This window comes from Anolis carolinensis, chromosome 5 (genome assembly GCF_035594765.1).
Source record: "Anolis carolinensis isolate JA03-04 chromosome 5, rAnoCar3.1.pri, whole genome shotgun sequence".
Taxonomy (NCBI): Eukaryota; Metazoa; Chordata; class Lepidosauria; order Squamata; family Dactyloidae; genus Anolis; species Anolis carolinensis.
Window position 1 is genome coordinate 112,983,964 of NC_085845.1, and position 19,308 is coordinate 113,003,271.

Sequence of the window (19,308 nt, forward strand, 5' to 3'; positions counted from 1 at the left end):
TACATTTATTATTTTTCTGTTATTGTTATAATTGTATTCATTATTTTACTCATTATTATTAAATTTATTATTTTTCTCTATTATTGCATATAATATTTTACTCTTTATTATTATTAATATATGTATTATTTCACTCTATTATTATTATTATTATTACCAGTACATTTATTATTTTACTCTATTTATTATTATTACATTTATTATTTTTCTCTCTTATAATTGTACTCCTTATTTTACTCATTATTATTACATTTATTTTTCTCTGCATATAGTATTTTACTCTTTATTATTAATAATGTATTTATTATTTTTCTCTATTACTACATTTAATATTTTACTCTATTTATTATCATTACATTTATTATTTTATTTATTATTTTACTCTATTATTATTATTACATTTATTATTTTACTCTATCATTATTGTTACTATTACATTTATTATTTTACCTTATTAAAACAATGCTGTGGCGCAGGCTGGTTAGCAGCCAACTGCAACAAATCACTCTGACCAAGAGGTCATGAGTTCGAGACCAGCACATGCCTGCATTTGTCTTTGTCTCTGTTCTATGTTATGGCATTGAATGTTTGCCTTATATGTGTGCAGTGTGATCCGCCCTGAGTCCCCTTTGGGGTGAGAAGGGCGGAATATAAATACTGTAAATAAATAAATAATAAATAATAAATTATTGGAAAGGATACATAAGCAAATTTACTGGTACATTTAAGGAAGTTAGAATAATGATTTAATCAGAGGTGGATAGTGTTATTTTAAAATTACAGTTTTATGTAAATATTCAAAAACATTTAATCTACTGATGCCTCACTTAATGTAATTTTACTGGTATCTATTTTTATTTTTATTCTTGAAATTTACCAAAAGCTGCTGCATTTCCCACCCTCGGCTTATACTCGAGTCAATAAGTTTTCCCAGTTTTGTGGTAAAATTAGGTGCCTCGGCTTATATTCAGGTCAGCTTATACTCGAGTATATACGGTATGTGAAGAAAGAGATTCTTCCCAGTAACATGATTCCAAATCATTTAGGATTTTATAGGTGAAACTCAGCATGTTGAATTGTAAGTAGAAAAGGCAATGCATTTGACCGAACTGATCGAGTGGAGGAAATTGAGTCCTCTTTCCTGTCTCTGTAAGAAATATTGTGATCCAGTTGACATTTTCAAATAATCTTTAAGAGCAACTTCACTTAAAGCCCATCAGACTAGTCAGAAGAAGAGATAATGGATGCATAGACCTTCCATTGGATAGGTCAAATTCATATCCAGGGGTGTCAAATTCATTTTCACTAAGGGCCACATAAGTCTTACGCTTGCCTTCAAAGGACCATTTGTAATTGTATAAATGTAACTATGTTACCCTGGCATTGAAAGCCTTGCAGGTGACATAAAATGACGTGGTGGGCCAGATTTAGCCCATAGGCCTTACATTTGACATGTGTGGGATAGAGGGCCTTAGTAAACAAGATTGTCATTTTTACAAGTTTGACAGTCAAGAAGATGAGAAGCTTCTCCAAGCAGCTGAGAGATACCAAGCTGAATGTGTGCTGAAGTTTCCAAGCCGCCAGTGTGTGACAACAGTAATTGACATCAATGGGAAGACAGTGTTTATTACAAGATACATCAGACCTCTGAACCCACCAGAGGAGCTTCTACAGCTGCAGGAAGACAATCTGCAAGAAACTTCTGTAAGTATTCTGGGGTGGGCGGATAAGGTATTTTCAGATGTTGTAAAGTGCATTTTTATTTCCCCTTGGACACCTACAGGTAAGGCTTTGTGAAAATTAATGAAAAGGAGGCTTTTATAAGAAGTTGTAATCCTAATATACCAAATGTTTCCAGGATAGGAACCCTTATTGTAAGCATCAGGAATATTTCCAGAACAATAATGACTTACACGCCTTCAAGCTTTTTATTCCTTCTGCCGCCACCACTGCCACCTACAGCTGCATGGTCATGGCAACATAATGTACTAACATATTTCTGACATGAATTTCACCTGAAGAATGATCACTTGGCAATTTGATTTGTGAATCTTCTACTTCAGTCTTCCTCAGAGAGTTCCATGAATATTCGTCTTTGCTTTACTACAACTTGACCCTCAAACTGAGCCAAAATGAAAACCAGATTTAGCAAAAAAAAAAATAACATGATTCAATTGAATCAGCAAAGAATCCCTTGAAAGCTGGTGGTTGTTCAATGTCTGGTGGGAAGTGAGACAGAGCTAGGAATGGGCCAGGGTGAATTTGCTGTGGATTTCATCAGCATTATCACTAGTTTCAGCATTACACTAATGGGAGTTTCTGTTCTGTTTCTTTTTTCTAGGCACTTGTGGCACACTACGTTGCCTTGATTCCTTTCTTACCAGATGCTGTATCATTTGCTGGAATCTGCGATTTATGGAGTACCTCAGATGTAAGTGAAAGGCCTGAAATTTGTCTTAGTTTTTGTCTACAATTTTTTCAGTTCCTCTTCAGTTGTTTTAGAACTAAACAGCAATTCTGATGGATAAACCAAAGGCCTATCTTCTCGGGCATTATGTTTCCACAGTAGTTAATCATTTCTCTGGTGCCTCAGATAAATGAGTGTATGTCACTATTTAGATTGGAATCAGTATATGAACACAGAAAATTGATATTTCAGTTTTATTTGGGGCTTTCAGAGCTGTCACTTTTTACTGTTTTGAGTTCACTGTTCTGTTTGAACATGGGCAAAATAGTGCATGCACACATACATTAGTGCTTTCCTGCTGATCTGCATATGATAAAACATGACTATGATTAATAAGGCTTTATTAGGTAAGATGGACTGCTTATTGAGGCTATATTTATAAATTCAAAAGGTTTTATGTTATAGACCAGAACCTTCCAAACATTTCATTTTGGTGACACACCTTTTAGACATGAATTATTTCATAATACAGCAATTGAGTTTTACTAGCAAACTGGAGGGTAAGACAAGAGATACAGACACATACATAAATTGTAGTAGCAAGATTTATTGAGAACCAACATTTCTCATGAAAACCTTTTATTTTTATTTTTTTAAATATATGTATTGCTTATTTCACATAGACAGTGTTGGACCTTCTCAAGCCTACTCTATCTAATGTTTTGTCTGTTTGTAATGTGTTGTTTATAATGTGTATGTCTTCTTTGGTTTGCAGTTTTCTTAGCTCTATGTACTTGAGGCAGTGGGAAGGACTGCAGACTATGTGACTGGTTCAGTGACTGTTTAGAATGCAGTTTAAAAGGATGACAGTTGAGGAATGACAGTTGAGGCTTGAGTCTGTTTGAGTACAGAAGTTAGTATTAGAAGTCAGAAGTCAGTTGAGGCTTGTGTTCCTTGGATGTTGACTGTTATAAAGAGAGCTATACAGAGCAATATAGTTTTGAAGAGACTGTTAAAGATAATAATAATAATAATAATAATAATAATAATAATAATAATAATAGATTTTTTCTTTGTGTACTCTGTGAATGCACACTAATGGAGAGACTGCGCCTACGTGGGCCCCAACGGAAACTCTTCCAAGCTAAAACTTTTGAATTCTGGTGGTAACCCCGCCCCTCTCCCCGGAGGACATAAAAGGTCGCCCTCAGCACCAGTTCCTTTTTTCCGCTGTGAAAGCTCACATCGAACTCTTTGTTTTCTCTATGTCGACTACGTGCTTTAAGCGCTGCACTCAGTGTGCCGCTAAGATTCCTGATTCTGACGGCCACACCAAGTGCCTTCTCTATCTTGGCGAAAGTCACGTCGTCGGTTCCTGTCGAATTTGCCTGGCCTTTATGGCTCAAGCAAGGAGAAACAGAGTGGCCAGACTCAGGGCGGCTCTTTACGAGAAATCCCTTGCTCCTGAATCCGCCACCTTGGCCTCGACTTTAATGGCTGCAAGACCTGAAAAGGCCTCATCCATCTCCTCTAAGGCCTCCAAGGCCTCGAAGGCCACCAAGCCTGCGAAGCCTCCTTGCACGGTGACTATGGACACCATCTCGACCTGGTCGGGTAAAGTCGTCCTTCCTTGACGTCGGGCTCACTGGCCTCGGCGGTGTCGACTCGATCTCGTCTGGCCTCGCCACTATCAACGTCTGCGATGAAGATCGCTTTTAAGAGGGCCCAGGAGGAATCTCGCCGAGCCCAATCTGACTCAGCAGCAGTTTGCCCTATTCCACCGACACCGGGGAAATCCATGAGGACCCCATCCAAGCAGCCCCCGATGAAGAAGCACATGACCGCATCTTCCAGGAAGGATGTTCCCGCTTCCTCTGCCGCATCGTCACGGAGATCGTCTCCAATTCAACCAGCGCAATGCCTGCGTTCAGACTCCCGGTCCCCGCCTCGCCGGTTGTCCGAAAACGAGACTCAATTATCACCTGACTGCTCCACCCATACCGTGGTCAGAGCCCCTTAGCCTCAGCCTGCGATCCAAGCCCGCCAGGAGCTTTTTCCTCCCCCTCAGATTCCCAAAAGGGGAAGACAGACGACTCGTCTTGCTTGGGCCGCTCAGGCTTCAGCCTCCAAAGATCATCGGCCACAGACCGTTGCTGCTCTTGAGGTAATACCTCCCCGAGAGACTGTGCTTTCCTCTCCTCCCCAGTCCCCTCAAGGGGCCGAGGATGATGAGCTCGATGCCGAACGCCTGGAGTTGATTCTCTTGGCCTCAGCTGTCTCCTTGGGACTTGATCTCTCTCCCCCTCATGACGCTTATGAGGTTGACCCGCCTTCACCCACTGACAACATCCGTGCCTTTTCGGACCAGATGGTCAGGATGGCAGACGCCTTGGGGATGGAGATTAAACAGACTTTGAAAGCTGTAATCGACCCCGTCTTCAAGAGAGTCCAGGCTCAAGCTCCTCCAGCCACGCTCCTCCCTTTTCTCCCTTACCTGCTGGACGTCATCCAAGCATCTTGGAAGACTCCGTCCTCGATACCCCCCACCTCGAAAAAGATCGTGGCATGGTATCGTACCGATGATGAAACTCTGGAGTGGCTAAAGCATCACCCCGATCCAAACTCAATGGTGGTCAAGGCATCCCACTCCTCAGGCCAACAGTCCAACTCACCGGCCAATAGAGAAGGAAAAAGATTCGACGCAGTAGGTCGAAAACCTTACTCTGGGGCTCTCCTTCTTTGCCAGATGGCGAATGATGGAGCTTGTATGGGGGCGTATCAGCAAATACTCTGGGAGAAGGCCCAGCCCTTCTTTGTGAAACTCTCTGATGAAGATGGCTCAGTCCTCTCTACCCTCCAACAGGAGGCAGACTCTGGCCCACAATCAAATTCAAATGGCCAAGCATACGGGCGATACGTCCAGCAAGATGATTGCTCACGCGGTGGCCATTCGTGGTCACTCCTGGTTGAGACCTTTGGGCCTCTCTTCTTCCTCTTGACAGGTGATCAATAACCTACCCTTCGATGCCCTGGGCCTCTTCAATGCGGGGACAGATGACAAACTGAAGTCGAATCATGACTTTAAGATCCTCGCCTCTAAGTGTGGAACCAATCAGCCACACGCTCAGCGCACTCGTTGGTTTCCTCAATGATACCGACGCTTTCCTCCTCAGTCCTTTTGGCACCAGGCCTTCAGGCGTTCCTCCAGCTCTAGTCAGCAGGGCCATCAACAGCCCCACCGGCAACACCAGGCCCCAAAGAATAGGGGACGAGGAGCTGCTACCACTCCTCACACCCAGCGTCGAGCCTGACGCCTTATCCCTCGGTACCATCTCCGCCTTCGATACCACTGCAAACATCACGCCGCCATTAAGTATGTCGCCCAACCACCCTCGCTCTCACTTCCGAGACGACTAGCCCCTTTCTACCAAGAAAGGGCGTCTATCACCTTGGATGCATGGGTGGTATTGTCCAAGATGGATATGCCTCGGAATTCGAGGAACTTCCCACTCCCAGGGTCCTTCATACTGACCCCTCTTCAGAAATCTGCCGATTCTCTTCTCGCCAAAGGAGCCATACAACCGTCTCCTTCCGAGCAGGATCCTCGAAGTTTTTTCTCGAGGTACTTCACAGTCCCCAAGAGGGCGGAGGACTTTGCCCCATTCTGGACTTAAGGGATCTAAACCTGTTTATCCACTCCTCAAAATTCCACATGGTCTCTGTTGCTTCCATCCTTCCCATGCTCCAGCGGGGAGACTACTTCGCTTCCATAGACTTACGAGATGCTTACTTCCACATTGCAGTGAGGGACTGTCATAGACGCTTCCTCTCCTTCAAGCTTCTCGATCAAACCTACCAGTTTGCAGTCCTTCCCTTCGGACTTGTTATCGCTCCGCGGGTATTTACCAAGGTAGTCACTGTGGTAGCAGTTCACCTAAGAAAGCAGGGCATCACCATCTTCCCCTGCCTGAACAATTGGATGATTGTCGGTCCTGATCCGACAGTGCTGGAGCATCACGTCTCTCAGACCCTACGCCTTCTGGACTCGCTCAGCCTCCAGTTAAATGCCAAGAAGTCTCATCTTACTCCCTCCAGAAAGATACGCTTCATCGGAGCCCTCTTCAACTCCATTACTCAAACAGTTTCCCTGCCGTCGGACAGGTTCTTAGCTCTACAACAGCACCTGTCGCTTCTCCAGAACAACCGCAGGGTCCGAGTCCTCTGTGTCCAAGTCCTTCTGGGTCACATGGCGTCTACAGTTCTGGTTACCCCCTTCGCCAGGCTCCATCTGAGACCTCTTTAAAGATGGTTTATAGAATCTTTCAAACCTCTCTATCACCCCAGCTCCATGTTCCTCACGGTATCGAGCCAACGTCTGCAAGGGCCTACACTTCCACCCATCACTCCCGTCAGCCACAATAACGACCAACTCCTCCAACTATGCGTGGGGAGTTCACATGGGCGACCTTACGGCTCAGGACCTGTGGTCACCTCAGGAAAGAACTCACCACATAAACTTCCTGGAATTATTAGCAATATCCAAAGTTCTCTGAGCCTTTGCTCGATCCCTGCTTCACAAGACTGTGCTGATCCAGACGGACAACACCGTCGCAATGTACTACATCAACAAGCAGGGCGATGCTGGCTCGAGGAAGCTCATGTCTCTCTCATCCGAGATCTGGCTGTGGTGCATAGCCCACGATATTTCCCTGATGGCTATTCACCTTCCCGGCATGCGGAATGGCCTGGCCGACTCCCTCAGCAGGATGACGACTTCACCGCATGAGTGGCGGCTTGATCCCGAGACCCCCCCCCCCCCATTGTGTCTTTGACGAATGGGGTTGGCCAACCCTGGACTTGTTTGCCTTCCCCAGCAACGATCAGCTTCACCGGTTCGGGGTGAGACTGCCTCTGAGATAGCCTCCGGTTGTCTAGGGGATGCCTTTCTTCTGGACTGGGCCATCGAGCCCCTCTACTTGTTTCCCCCATTTCTGCTTATTCCGAAGGTACTGGAGAGGCTTTGTCTAACCTCAGCGACGGCGATTTTCATAGCGCCTACCTGGCCACGCCAATCATGATACCCAGTTCTTCTGCAGCTGTCGTCGGGGACCCTTCTCCCACTCCCGCCACTTCCTCACCTTCTCACCTCCCAGGACGGTCAAGTCCTCCACCCCTATGTCCCATCCCTATATTTGACAGCCTGAAGGATTCTTCCCTAAGCTCCTTCCACCCGGACCTCCAGACAATCCTCCGTGCAGCTCACAAGCCAGCAACTTCTAGGGCCTACGCTTACAAAATTGCCAAGTTCTGTGCCTTCACCTCCATGGCATCGAGGCCCACTCCACCTTGGTCCCGCTGGTCCTGGACTTCCTTCTTACTCTTGCGGACCGGAACCTCTCCCTAGCCTCGATAAAGTCTTATCTAGCAGCTCTCTCCTGGTACTTCCAGCGCCAGGGTCAACCGTCTCTGTTTTCAAATCACCTCGTGAAAATCTTTCTGAGGGGCTCCAACAACCTTCGCCCCCCAGTGCACCCTCGGACGCCTGGCTGGAATCTCGAGCTCATCTTGTCTCAACTGACAACTTCTCCTTTCGAGCCATTGGCTTCTGCTGACTGCCATCTCCTCTCCTGGAAGGTTGCATTCCTGGTTGCAGTCACCTCAGCAGAGAGACCATCAGAGCTCGCGGCCCAGCTACCTTTGGCTTCTGATCCTGATCCAGAAATGAACTATGACCAGGATGAAGCTTATTCCGACTTTTTACCTAATTCACAGAGCTCTTTCCAATTCCAGCTGCCAGCTGTTGATAGTTTGGATGATTCCTTAATTGGGAGAGAAAGTGAAAATATTACTCCCATGGCTGAACCAGATGTTCTTAGTTCCCCAGAGAATGTGTCTTTCAACAGAAGGGAGTTTCTGCATCTCCAGAGATCTGAGAAACAAGAACTCCGCAGGAGTAACCGCTTGGCATCTCGAGGGGATAATGGATAGAAGGTTTTTCCCTTGGGAACCTTTAGGGAGTTTGGCTTTCCTTGTTTGTGATCAAATCTAAGTTCCATAAAAGTGTTTTGCATCATGGACACTTCGCAGTGTCAACTTTGCTATTTCCTAAGAAAGGTTCACCGACTCTAGCTCCTGTTTCTTCCAAGCCAAGTTTCCAGATCCTGGCGGCCAAGCTGAGCCGCGACTCCCGAGTATTTATTTATTATTTATTTATTACATCATTTCTACCCCGCCCTTCTCACCCATCAGGGGACTCAGGGCGGCTTACAATCCGAGTAGACCCGGATTAAGTCTACTTCCTTGCCTTGTTCCTGAACCAAGTTTTGCCTCAGCTTCATCACGTTCCTGCCTTGATATCAAAGACTTCCTAGTGAGCTCAAGAACTTTCCAACAGTTGTGAGCGTGTTTCGGTTTTTGGACTTTGGACAATAATACTGGACATTTCCCTTCAATTCTGTGGACTAATTCATACCTTTCCATAAAGGATCTACTCAACGTTTCCACCTATTCATTCCTGGATTTATAATTGTTTTAATAATGATATTATATGATTATTGGTCTCTGTCTGGTTTTCAGTGCTCACGCTGCCTTGGGGCGCAACACGGCCCTATAAGTCGACGAACCCTACCTCTGGTTTCATCACGACCGTGCCGTGCTGTGCCGTGCTGTGCATCACTTTCCTTCCTAAGGTGGCGTCCGCCTTTCACCTCAACTAAGACATTGTGCTCCCGGCTTTCTTCCCCAGCCATCATCTCCGCTTGAGCGAAAGCTACACCTTCTCGACGTCAGGAGGGCCCTCCTTTTTTACAAGGACAGAACTAAGGTCACGCAGAAAACTCCCAGACTCTTTGTTTCAGAAAATTGGGCAACCTCAGAGGTTGTCCCACTGGATCACTCGAGCCATAGAACTTGCTTACAAACCGGCTAAGCGCCCTCCCCCAGCTTCGGTCCGACCAAGATCGACAAGGGGTATTTCTACTTTCACTGCATTCTTAAGGGGTATTCCTCTTGACTCTATTTGTCGAGCGGCAATTTGTTCTACTCCTTCAACTTTTGTCTCCCACTATAGGATGGATTCTAGAAATCTTGGAGACTCGGCCTTCGCCAGGTCAATATTGTCGTCCTGCCCCTCGTGAAATGCCCCTCAGGGTCCATGGGTCTTGTTCCCTCGGTTACACAAAAGACTGCCATACTTATGGTTCTTGATTTACACCTCCACGTTGACCATTTCGTACCACCCTCCCCCTTCAGGGATGGCTGCCTTGAAATGCTTTTTGCACTGTAAGTTTACTTGCACTGTTTACATTACTTACCTCTTATGTTGTATTTTTCTCCTCGGTACTGTGGAGATACCATTTTATCACATCTTCCCTATGGGAGTCCTTTGGGTATGTTGCCTTTTTCTCCTCATCAGGTCCCACGGTATCAGGGACCTTTTCAACTGCCATTTTGTATGCTCTTATATGCACTAGGTCGTTGCTTCTACCACTTACTTGCACTTGTTTACCATTTGTGCGCAATAAAATCATGGGTTTTTGGACATTCAACTCATTGTCGGGTTTGCTCTGTCCCACCATCCAGCACCTAAGCTTGCTAGTCTCCATTAGTATGCATGCACAGAGTACACGAAGAAAAAAGACAGGTTGCTTACCTGTAACCAAGTTTCTTCGAGTGTACTCTGTGAATCCACACAATCCTGCCCTTCCTTCCCCACAGGCAAACCTCTCCCTTTCTCGTCACCTTTTGCGGCGTAGAAACTGGAGAGCGGGCGCCTTTTATGCCCTCCGGGGAGAGGGGCGGGGTTACCGCCAGAATTCAAAAGTTTTAGCTTGGAAGAGTTTCCGTTGGATCCCACGCAGGCCCAATCTCTCCATTAGTTTGGATTCACAGAGTACACTCAAAGAAACATGGTTACAGGTAAGCAACCTGTCTTTATATACTACCCTATCTCCCCTAGAGAACTTAGGGCAGTTTCCAACAAGGCAAAACATTTAGTTGCCAAACAGAGATCTTACAACAAAGTCAAACATCATATAACAAAAAAAAAAAACAAGGTTATAAGTTAAAGATACAAACTGTTTTAAAGCTTAACCTGGCAACAAATGTACCTGTATATTTGAATACATGAAGTTGTGAGTAAAACAAACATGTTATTTTAAAGAAGTTCACTTGAATCTTTGTCTGCTGAAACAAGATATTTATGCGCCCAGTGATATTTATGCGCCCAGTTTATTAACCAATAAACTAAAGGAAAACTCCTGAAACTCTGCTACCCAATAAGTTATGATCCTAACAGGTCATAATCACCAATAGGTTATGATCCTAATAGGTCATAATCCAATAGTCCAATACACAGAGGTTTCTCGTTACATTTGCATGACATATCTACACACTGCACAATGAGAATGGAGACTTCCCACTAATCTGTGGGAAGCTGAGTACTTGAAAAAAGAATATTGCCCATCTTTCTGGTGCACAAACGGATTCACTCAAAATAAATCACATTCTGTCCCTCCCACCCATGTAGGTGCTCTTCCTCACCCTTCAACCAACCCAATTGTCTTCTGGGTCAGCTAGCCTTATTCTGTTTTTCTCTCTTGGAGCTTTTATTTATTTCGTGTCAAAAGCATTGCATAACAAATACATTTTAAAATGATGAAAAAAAGAAAATCACAAGCAACTAAATAGTTTTAGACCTTGGAGCTAAGTGCTCCTTTTCTTTTCTCCCTTTATCTTTGGAAAAGGTGAACTTGGTTGCCATAGCAGCACAACTATGGATATTCTGTTTTCCATTTCTTTGCGTAGCAATGGGTTCAAGAAGTTGACAGAGAGCTAATTTTCTCTGATATATACAGTGGGCTCTCTGGATTTGTGGAATCTAGATCCGTAGTTTTCATGGATTACTGTTCCCCATATTACTAAATGGCAGTGATATGAAAGCAAACATGCTGAAGCGTGCACATTCACATTACCACCATTTAATAAGGTGAAGAATACAATAATTAGCTTTTCCCCTCCAGAGGTGGTTCCCAGCTCCAGTTGTTCCTATTGTGTTTACTTTTTGTGTTGATGTTTGCTGTTTAAATTTGCCTCCGCTATTTCAGATGCAGCCTTCCCTACCCTTTTGTGTTGTAGCTTGCCTTACAAACATTTTGTTCTGTAGTCTGAAGTGCTGTAGATTTTTGTCTGTCACTCTTTGGAGACCCAATAGCTCTTTTGCTATTTGCTTTTGAAGTTCTATTACAACAAAACACTGTCCCAGATCAGTGTTTCTCAACATTTAGCCATCCTGATTGTTTGAGCCTTAGCAGCAGAAGCCCAGGCAGCATGGCCAATATGGTAGTGAAGCCTATATTTTCCCCTGAACCTCAGCATTTAGCATCATACTTTCCAAGTCACAAGCAGAACATCTCCAACTGAAAGCAGAGGTCACGCCACCATAGCATGCTATCCTCTGGAGGTTTGCTTGTTAGTTTAGGCATGTTAAATCATAATTCACCCCTTATCTCTTGTTGAACTGAACCAAAGTCCTAGAGCCATAGGGCATTTCTAGACAAACAAGGCAGTACATTATGAGGGAGGATTCCTGCACAATGCTAATAAACTAGGAGTGTTAATGATTCTGCTAATACAAGTTGTTCGCTTGCGTCTGCTAGCAATTCCTTGATCTTTTGGCTGGAGATGAAGAAGAACATGCTGTGCTGTTGTGTAATTATTTCCTTGCCCTTGGCAAAAAAGCCTGGCTTCTAATTGGAAATGCTATTCCAGAGGTAAGTCACTTGCTGTTTACACAAACCTCCTCATGACTTAGAAAATAAAAATCCTTTGTAGTTTGCTGCATCAAATTCGTCAGATTTCATTGCACATTTTTATTGTCATGTCAGCAGCGACTTGAGAACATACTGCAAGTCGCTTCTGGTGTGAGAGAATTGACTGTCTACAGAGACGTTGCTCAGAGGACGCCCAAATGTGTTACCATCCTGCTGGGAGGCTTCTCTCATGTCTCCGCAAGCTAGAACTGACAGACAGGAGCTCACCCCATCTCGTGGATTTGAACCAGCAATCTTCAGGTCAGCAACCCAACCTTTAGGTCAGCAGTCCAGCCAGCGCAAGGATTTAATCCATTGTGCCACTGCAGCAAATGCACTGGCAACATATTTTTGGATAAAATCTTAAAATGTGCCTGACAAAATTGTGCAACAGGCTTTCCAATTCTAGTGGTCTTCAAATTAAACAGAATGACACTGGATGGTGATTTTTTTCCCTTTTTCATTGGTAGTATATGTAATCATTATCATCATCCACTTTATTGTGTTCAGTCAAAGGCTTTTACAATAGGGAAACTAACATTAATATCCTCTCCAACCCCGCCAAAATCGGTCTCCTTGGTTCACTGAGGAACTTCGATCGATGAAGCGGGAAAAGAGACGGCTAGAGGGCGTGTGGCGAGAACTTCATGACAGAGCTTCGAGATCAGCTTACAGGGCATTTATGGAGTCCTATGAGCATGCTATCATCGAAGCAAAACGAGTATACTATGCCTCTTTGATAGCGTCTGCCGGCTCACGCCCGGCAAAATTGTTCAAAATAATTAGATCTTTAACGACGGTTCCTACCAACCCAAAAAGTGATGATCAGGCCCCTTCAGCCGAGGGTTTTCAAAGCTATTTTGTTGACAAGATCCCACTACTACGCCGGGACCTCCCCGCCACAATTGATACAATGAGAGAACTTGAGACTCCGTGGCCACTTGCTGGGCCCACCCTCGACCAGTTCATCCCACTGGACGCAGAGGCTGTCGATAGGCTCATAGCTGCAGTTAGACCGACCACTTGCTCCCTCGATCCGTGTCCCTCTTGGTTGGTTAAATCCTGCTTGGAGGGATTACATGACCCGCTGCTGAAGATAATAAACAGCTCCCTTGAGCAAGGAGTCTTTCCAGAGGGATTAAAAGAGGCGGTGGTCTCTCCTCTGCTGAAAAAACCAGATTTAGATCGTTCGGTTCCCTCCAGCTACCGCCCAGTTTCAAATCTTTCATTTCTGGGCAAGGTGATTGAGAGGGCAGTAGCGGTGCAGCTGCAGCAGTTTCTAGATGACACAGCCGGACTGGATCCTTTCCAGTCTGGCTTCCGTGCGGGGCATGGGACAGAGACTGTATTGGTTTCCATCACAGATCATCTCCGATGCCAGCTTGACCAGGGCGGGTCGGTGCTGCTTGTGTTATTGGATATCACAGCAGCATTTGACACAGTCGATCACAATCTTCTGACCCAGCGCCTTGCCATTGCTGGAGTTAGGGGGACAGCTTTAAATTGGCTGGCCTCCTTTCTTCACAACCATGGACAGCGAGTAGAGAGGGGAGGCCTGGTCTCTGAGAGGTCCCCTCTACATTGTGGGGTTCCTCAGGGGGCCATTCTCTTCCCCTCTGTTGTTTAACATCTATATGCAACCACTTGCTCAGCTGGTCCGAGATTTCGGGCTCGAGTGTTATCAATATGCTGACGACACTCAGCTTGTGTTAAAGATGGAGGGCCGACCGGAGTCTGTACCCGACAGTTTTCATCAGTGCCTCGAGGCCATTATTGGATGGTTGCGTTCCAGTAGGTTGAAGGTGAATCCAGCAAAGACGGAGATCCTATGGCTGGGCCGACCGGGCAGTGGGGATATCCAGTTGCCAACCCTGGATGGCAAAGTGCTACGCCCGTCTCTACTGGTAAAGAGTCTGGGAGTCCTCTTGGACCCTTCATTGACGATGGAGGCCCAGGTCTCCGCCGTTACCAAAACTGCCTTTTTTCATCTTCGGCAGGCTAGACGGCTAGCCCCCTATCTGTCTAGGGACAACCTGGCTATGGTGATCCAGGCTACAGTCATCTCGAGACTGGATTATTGTAACGCCCTTTACATTGGCCTTCCTGTGTCGGTGATCCGGAAGCTCAAATTGGTGCAAAATGCAGCTGCCCGGCTCCTTGCGAGAGTCCCGATAAGATGCCACGTAACACCAATCTTATGGCAGCTGCACTGGTTACCAATTGAGCACCGGATCACTTTCAAAGTGATGGTACTTACCTTCAAGGCCTTACATGGTCTAGGGCCGATGTACCTGAGGGACCGCCTCACTCCCTACAAACCCCAGAGATCCGTCCGTTCTAAGGACCAAGACCTACTGGAAGTCCCCAGTTTTAAGACTTTGCATCTAACTGCAACTAGACGCAGAGCCTTTTCAGTAGTGGCGCCATCTCTCTGGAACACCTTGCCACCTGAAGTTCGTGCCTTGCGGGACTTGTTGGCCTTCCGCAGGGCATGTAAGACACACCTGTTTCGACAGGCTTTTGAGTTCTGTTGTTGATGTTTTAAAAGGTGCTTTTAGGATGTTTTAAAGATTTTTTAAAGATGTTTTTAAGATGTTCTTTAAATTGTTGATTTTAGCCGGTTCTTGTAAGCCGCTCCGAGCCCTAGGGGAGTGGCGGCATATAAGTTTGAAAAATAAATAAATAAATAAATAAACATTAAAATAAAAAAATACATTCTTCAAAATATTAGAGATTACTTTAAAACCATTTTATAGGCCCACATATAATCAATGAACAAGGAAGCATAACATTGATAAACTACAATATTTCATAATGAAATGAGCATGTAATGTCCCTTAGCTGGCAATGCAAATTGGGCTACTGTGACAAATAGCCATTGTCACCTAACAATGCCATCACCAGACAGCTTCTCTAGTAGGGAGCCTCTCTTCTTCCCTCTCACTAAGCCAGTGGTTCCCAATCTTTGGTCCTCCAGGTGTTTTGGACTTCAACTCCCAGAAATCCCAGTCATCTCACCAGCCATTAGGAACTGTGGGAGCTGAAGTCCAAAACACCTGGAGGATCAAATGTTGGGAACCACTGCACTGTGGATTTTCTAATAAAGTTTATGTCCACAAATGTTTTCTGGCTCATTCAATTACCCTGGTCTTCCTCTAGCTGGGAATCCATACCAATTTCTCTGTCACGGTGTTCATAGTGAAACTTTCCTCTGTACTCTTCCAGATTCCTCTACATTCATAGACTGCTTGAACTCTGTGTTTTAAGAAGATAAATCTTCTGCAGAACGTAGTATAAGCAGAGAATCTTCACTGCTAGGCTCACAGTCGTGCAATGAGTTAAACCCTTGTGCCAGCAGGACTGATGACCAAAAGGTTGGTGGTTCAAATCCGGGGAGCGGGGTGAGCTCCCATCTGTCAGCTCCAGCTTCCCATGTGGGGACATGAGAGAAGCCTCCCACAAGTTGGTAAAACATCTGGGCATTCCCGTGGGCAACGTCCTTGCAGGCGGCCAGTTCTCTCACACCAGAAGTGACTTGCAGTTTCTCAAGACTTTCCTGACACACAAAAAAACAGATTGTTAATTACAGCATCCCAGGTCTTCAAGATATCAACTAAAATATCTTATGTCTTTTTTTTTAAAAAAAAACCTCCCAATAAACAGACGATTAAGACACCATTAATGAGCCTTTTGAAGAGAACCCAAAACTTCTGAGTTTTATCAACAGTACACAGATGGTAAAATATCTAGGCAGACTGAAAATAAGAAAACACTGAAAAAAGAAGCTGGAGATACAGAGTGCTTCAAGAAGATGGACCTGATTTGAAATCACCATATCTCTGCAATCACGAAAGAATGGAGTATGGAATTCCAAATGATTACTGCTAGATGCCTCTCCCAGCACACAAACAACACCTAGCCTGTCATTCACAAGATGGCAACCACACAACTTATTTCATTTCACTTCACTTCACTTCACTTCACTTTATTTCTTAATTAGTCGCTCTCCACCAGAGTGCTCCGAGCGACTTACAATTTAAAATATCATTCCACAATATAAAAACATTCAACATAAAAACAGTCAACATAAAAACATTCAACATAAAAACATTCAACAGTGACTATTTGGCAAATTAGATCTGATTTACTTAAATGCACAACCAAACAGCCAAGTCTTGAGTGCTTTTACAAAAGGTCACAACTCCAACATTGCTCTAACATATGGAGGCAATGAGTTCCACAGAATTGGAGCATAGGTCGAAAAGACTCTACGCCTTGTAGCTTCCAGGTGTACCTCCCTAGGGCCCAGTACATATAGGAGATTTTCCTGGGAGGATCGAGGTGACCACTGATGGAAAAAAGGAATGAGGCGGTCCCTAAGATATAATGATCCTTGGCCATTTCGAGCTCTAAATGTCAGGATCAGTATCTTGTAAGAGATCCGATGTTCTATTGGTAGCCAATGCAGATGTTTCAGAATCGGTGTAATATGGGATCTTATAGATGATCCCGCTAGCAGCCTGGCCACCGCATTTTGGACCATTTGGATCTTCTGGGTTTTTTTCTTCGGAAGGCCGGCGTATAAGGCATTACAATAATCCAACCTAGTGGTGACTGTTGCATGGATTACCATTGCCAATGCTTCTGTTGAAAGGTAGGATGCTAATTTCCTTGCCTGGTGAAGATAAAAAAGGCCTGCTTACTTATGGCAGTGAGTAGCAGACGGAATCAGAACTTCCCCATCAAAATCAGGCAGTGACTGGATTAAATCTGGTGGCTGGCCGGGCCAGAGTATCTCAGTTTTTGCGGGATTCACTTTTAGTCTACTCGCTCACAGCCAACTCATCACTGCTTCCAAACACAGCTTAAAGTTATCAGGAATCGTGGTTGTCCCAGGTTCGAGACACAAGAGTAGCTGGGTATCATCTGCATACTGGTAGCACTCTATGCCAAAGCTCCGCACTAGTCTAGCAAGTGGTCGGACGTAGATGTTAAATAACAGGGGCGAAAGGATAGCACCCTGGGGAACTCCACAGCAAAGGCAGGAGCTCTCAAAGCTTTGGCCTACCCACTCCACCCTTTGTCTCCGGTCCCGGAGAAACGAATCGAACCATTTAAGAGCTAAACCTCGTACACCAGACATAGCCAATCAATGGATCAGCAAGTCATGGTCCACGGTGTCGAATGCAGCTGTAAGGTCCAAGAGTACCAATAGCGCTGATCCGCCCCGGTCTAACTGATGACGAATTTCATCAGTAATAGCTACCAAGACAATCTCTGTCCCATGACCTGAACAAAAGCCTGATTGAAAGGGGTCTAAGCCCGCAGTCTCATCTAAGAATTGCTGTAGCTGTCCCGCGACTGTCGGTTCAATCACCTTGCTCAAAAACGGAAGGTTTGAAACTGGGCGATAATTACTAGGTATGGCGGCTTCTAGACTTGGTTTTTTCAGAAGACGGTGAACCACTGCTTCTTTAAGACACTCTGGGAAAATTCCTTGTTCCAAGAAGCTGTTAATGATGTTTCCTAAGGGATCTCGTAGTCCCTCCCAGCACTCCTTAACCAACCGGGAGGGACAAGGGTCGAGGGAGCAGGTAGTTGGTCTTGCTGCAGCTACTTTTCCAGATCTTCCATTTCTAATGGCACAAAGAGTTCTAGAAGTTTGTCACTAGATGGCCAGAAAGCCTCTACTTCCCTCAATGTGTCCTCTGTGGGAGGTAGTCCTTTGCGAAGCAGATTGATCTTATTTATGAAGTAGCTCTGAAAGGTCTCTGCTGTAATATCTTGACTGGCCATATCTTTGGCTGGATGGGTTGGATTTTGATGTTATGAAAAAATTTAAATATTTGAGCAGGTCGAGATCTGGCGGAAGCTATCAGTGAGGAATTATATTCTTTTTTGGCCTCTCTGGTGGCTGCTTCGTAGATTTTCTGATGTGTTTCGAGAGCCAACTTCGATGTTTCATCAGTTTCTTGCGCCATTTATGTTCTAATCTCTTCTGCTCAAGTTTCATCTGACGTAATGCATCCGTGAACCACGGAGATCTATTCCAGCGAGGGCGAAAAGCCCGTTTAGGGGCAACTATATCTAAGGCAGTTGATAGATTTTTATTCCAATTTTCCACTCGTTCATGCAGAGAATCGGCTGTGTAATCCGAAACACTCGAAAGTCTAATAGGATCCATCAGCTTCCTTGGCCGCGCAAAAATTTGTTCAGTCTCCGGACACTATGGTGGTGAACTCTTTATTTGAGTGTTCAGGATGTAATGATCAGATCAAGGAATCTCTAAAACTGAAGATAAAGTCACTTGTATTCCGATTCTAAAAATCAAATCCAGGGTGTGTCCAGCTAATGAGATTATCTCCATTTGTGGAGTTATTTTTTTAGATTGATTTTTGGCTCAAAATGGTTAGTAAACCTTGATAAACCATTAAATTATTTGTAACTTTTTGTGTAATTGTAACATGTAGCCAACATGAAATATACTGCTTTAAAATTGGGACCATCATATTGAAACATTTTATACATAACTGAGCTCAAGACAAGCCATTTGTTGCCATCTTCTCTCTCGTCTGTGTTTTTGTCAGACTCCACAATAGGAAAGTGACTTCCCTACTTGCAGCTGAACTAGTTTCCTTTTGAATGCACGTTGCCTGGCCACTCCATGATGCTCACTCAGCTAACCCTGACATGGCTTGATTCATCTCCATCCAGAGCACAGGCAGCCTAATGCAAGCCTATGGGCCATAGGATGCTCCAAGGCATGCCATCTTTATGATGCACCCCTCCCTTCAGGATCCTCCCATTGCTCAGCAATAAAAATAATCAAATGATCATGTGCCATACCTGGAATAAAAAACGGCAGAGTTCGGGGCAAGCCCAAAGGAACAAAAAGAAGAAGAAGAAAGAAATTGACTTTTCAGCCACTGTTGATTTTTTATATATATTTGAAACATTTGTTTACACTTTTGAGTCTGGTGCAATCCTTGCAGCAAATTCCTTGGATCTTTGAAGTTTACCACCCCGGGCTAGAGCTGCCAGTTTTTTGCTGCTCTGCGGGCAGGAGAAGTTTTATTCAAATAAATACTGTTT

At 44.7% G+C, this 19,308-nt stretch overlaps 1 protein-coding gene across 5 annotated transcripts in view; it reads left to right on the forward strand.

Annotated features, from left to right (window-relative positions):
- Positions 1–19,308, forward strand: part of cc2d2a (coiled-coil and C2 domain containing 2A) — a 120,354-nt gene that overhangs the window by 93,409 nt on the left and 7,637 nt on the right. For all 5 annotated transcript variants that reach the window (XM_062982174.1, XM_062982176.1, XM_062982175.1 and 2 more), the window contains 3 exons: positions 1,501–1,704; positions 2,342–2,431; positions 12,064–12,177. In XM_062982174.1, coding sequence (XP_062838244.1) covers positions 1,501–1,704; positions 2,342–2,431; positions 12,064–12,177 — 408 coding nt within the window. The remainder of the gene's footprint in view (positions 1–1,500; positions 1,705–2,341; positions 2,432–12,063; positions 12,178–19,308) is intronic.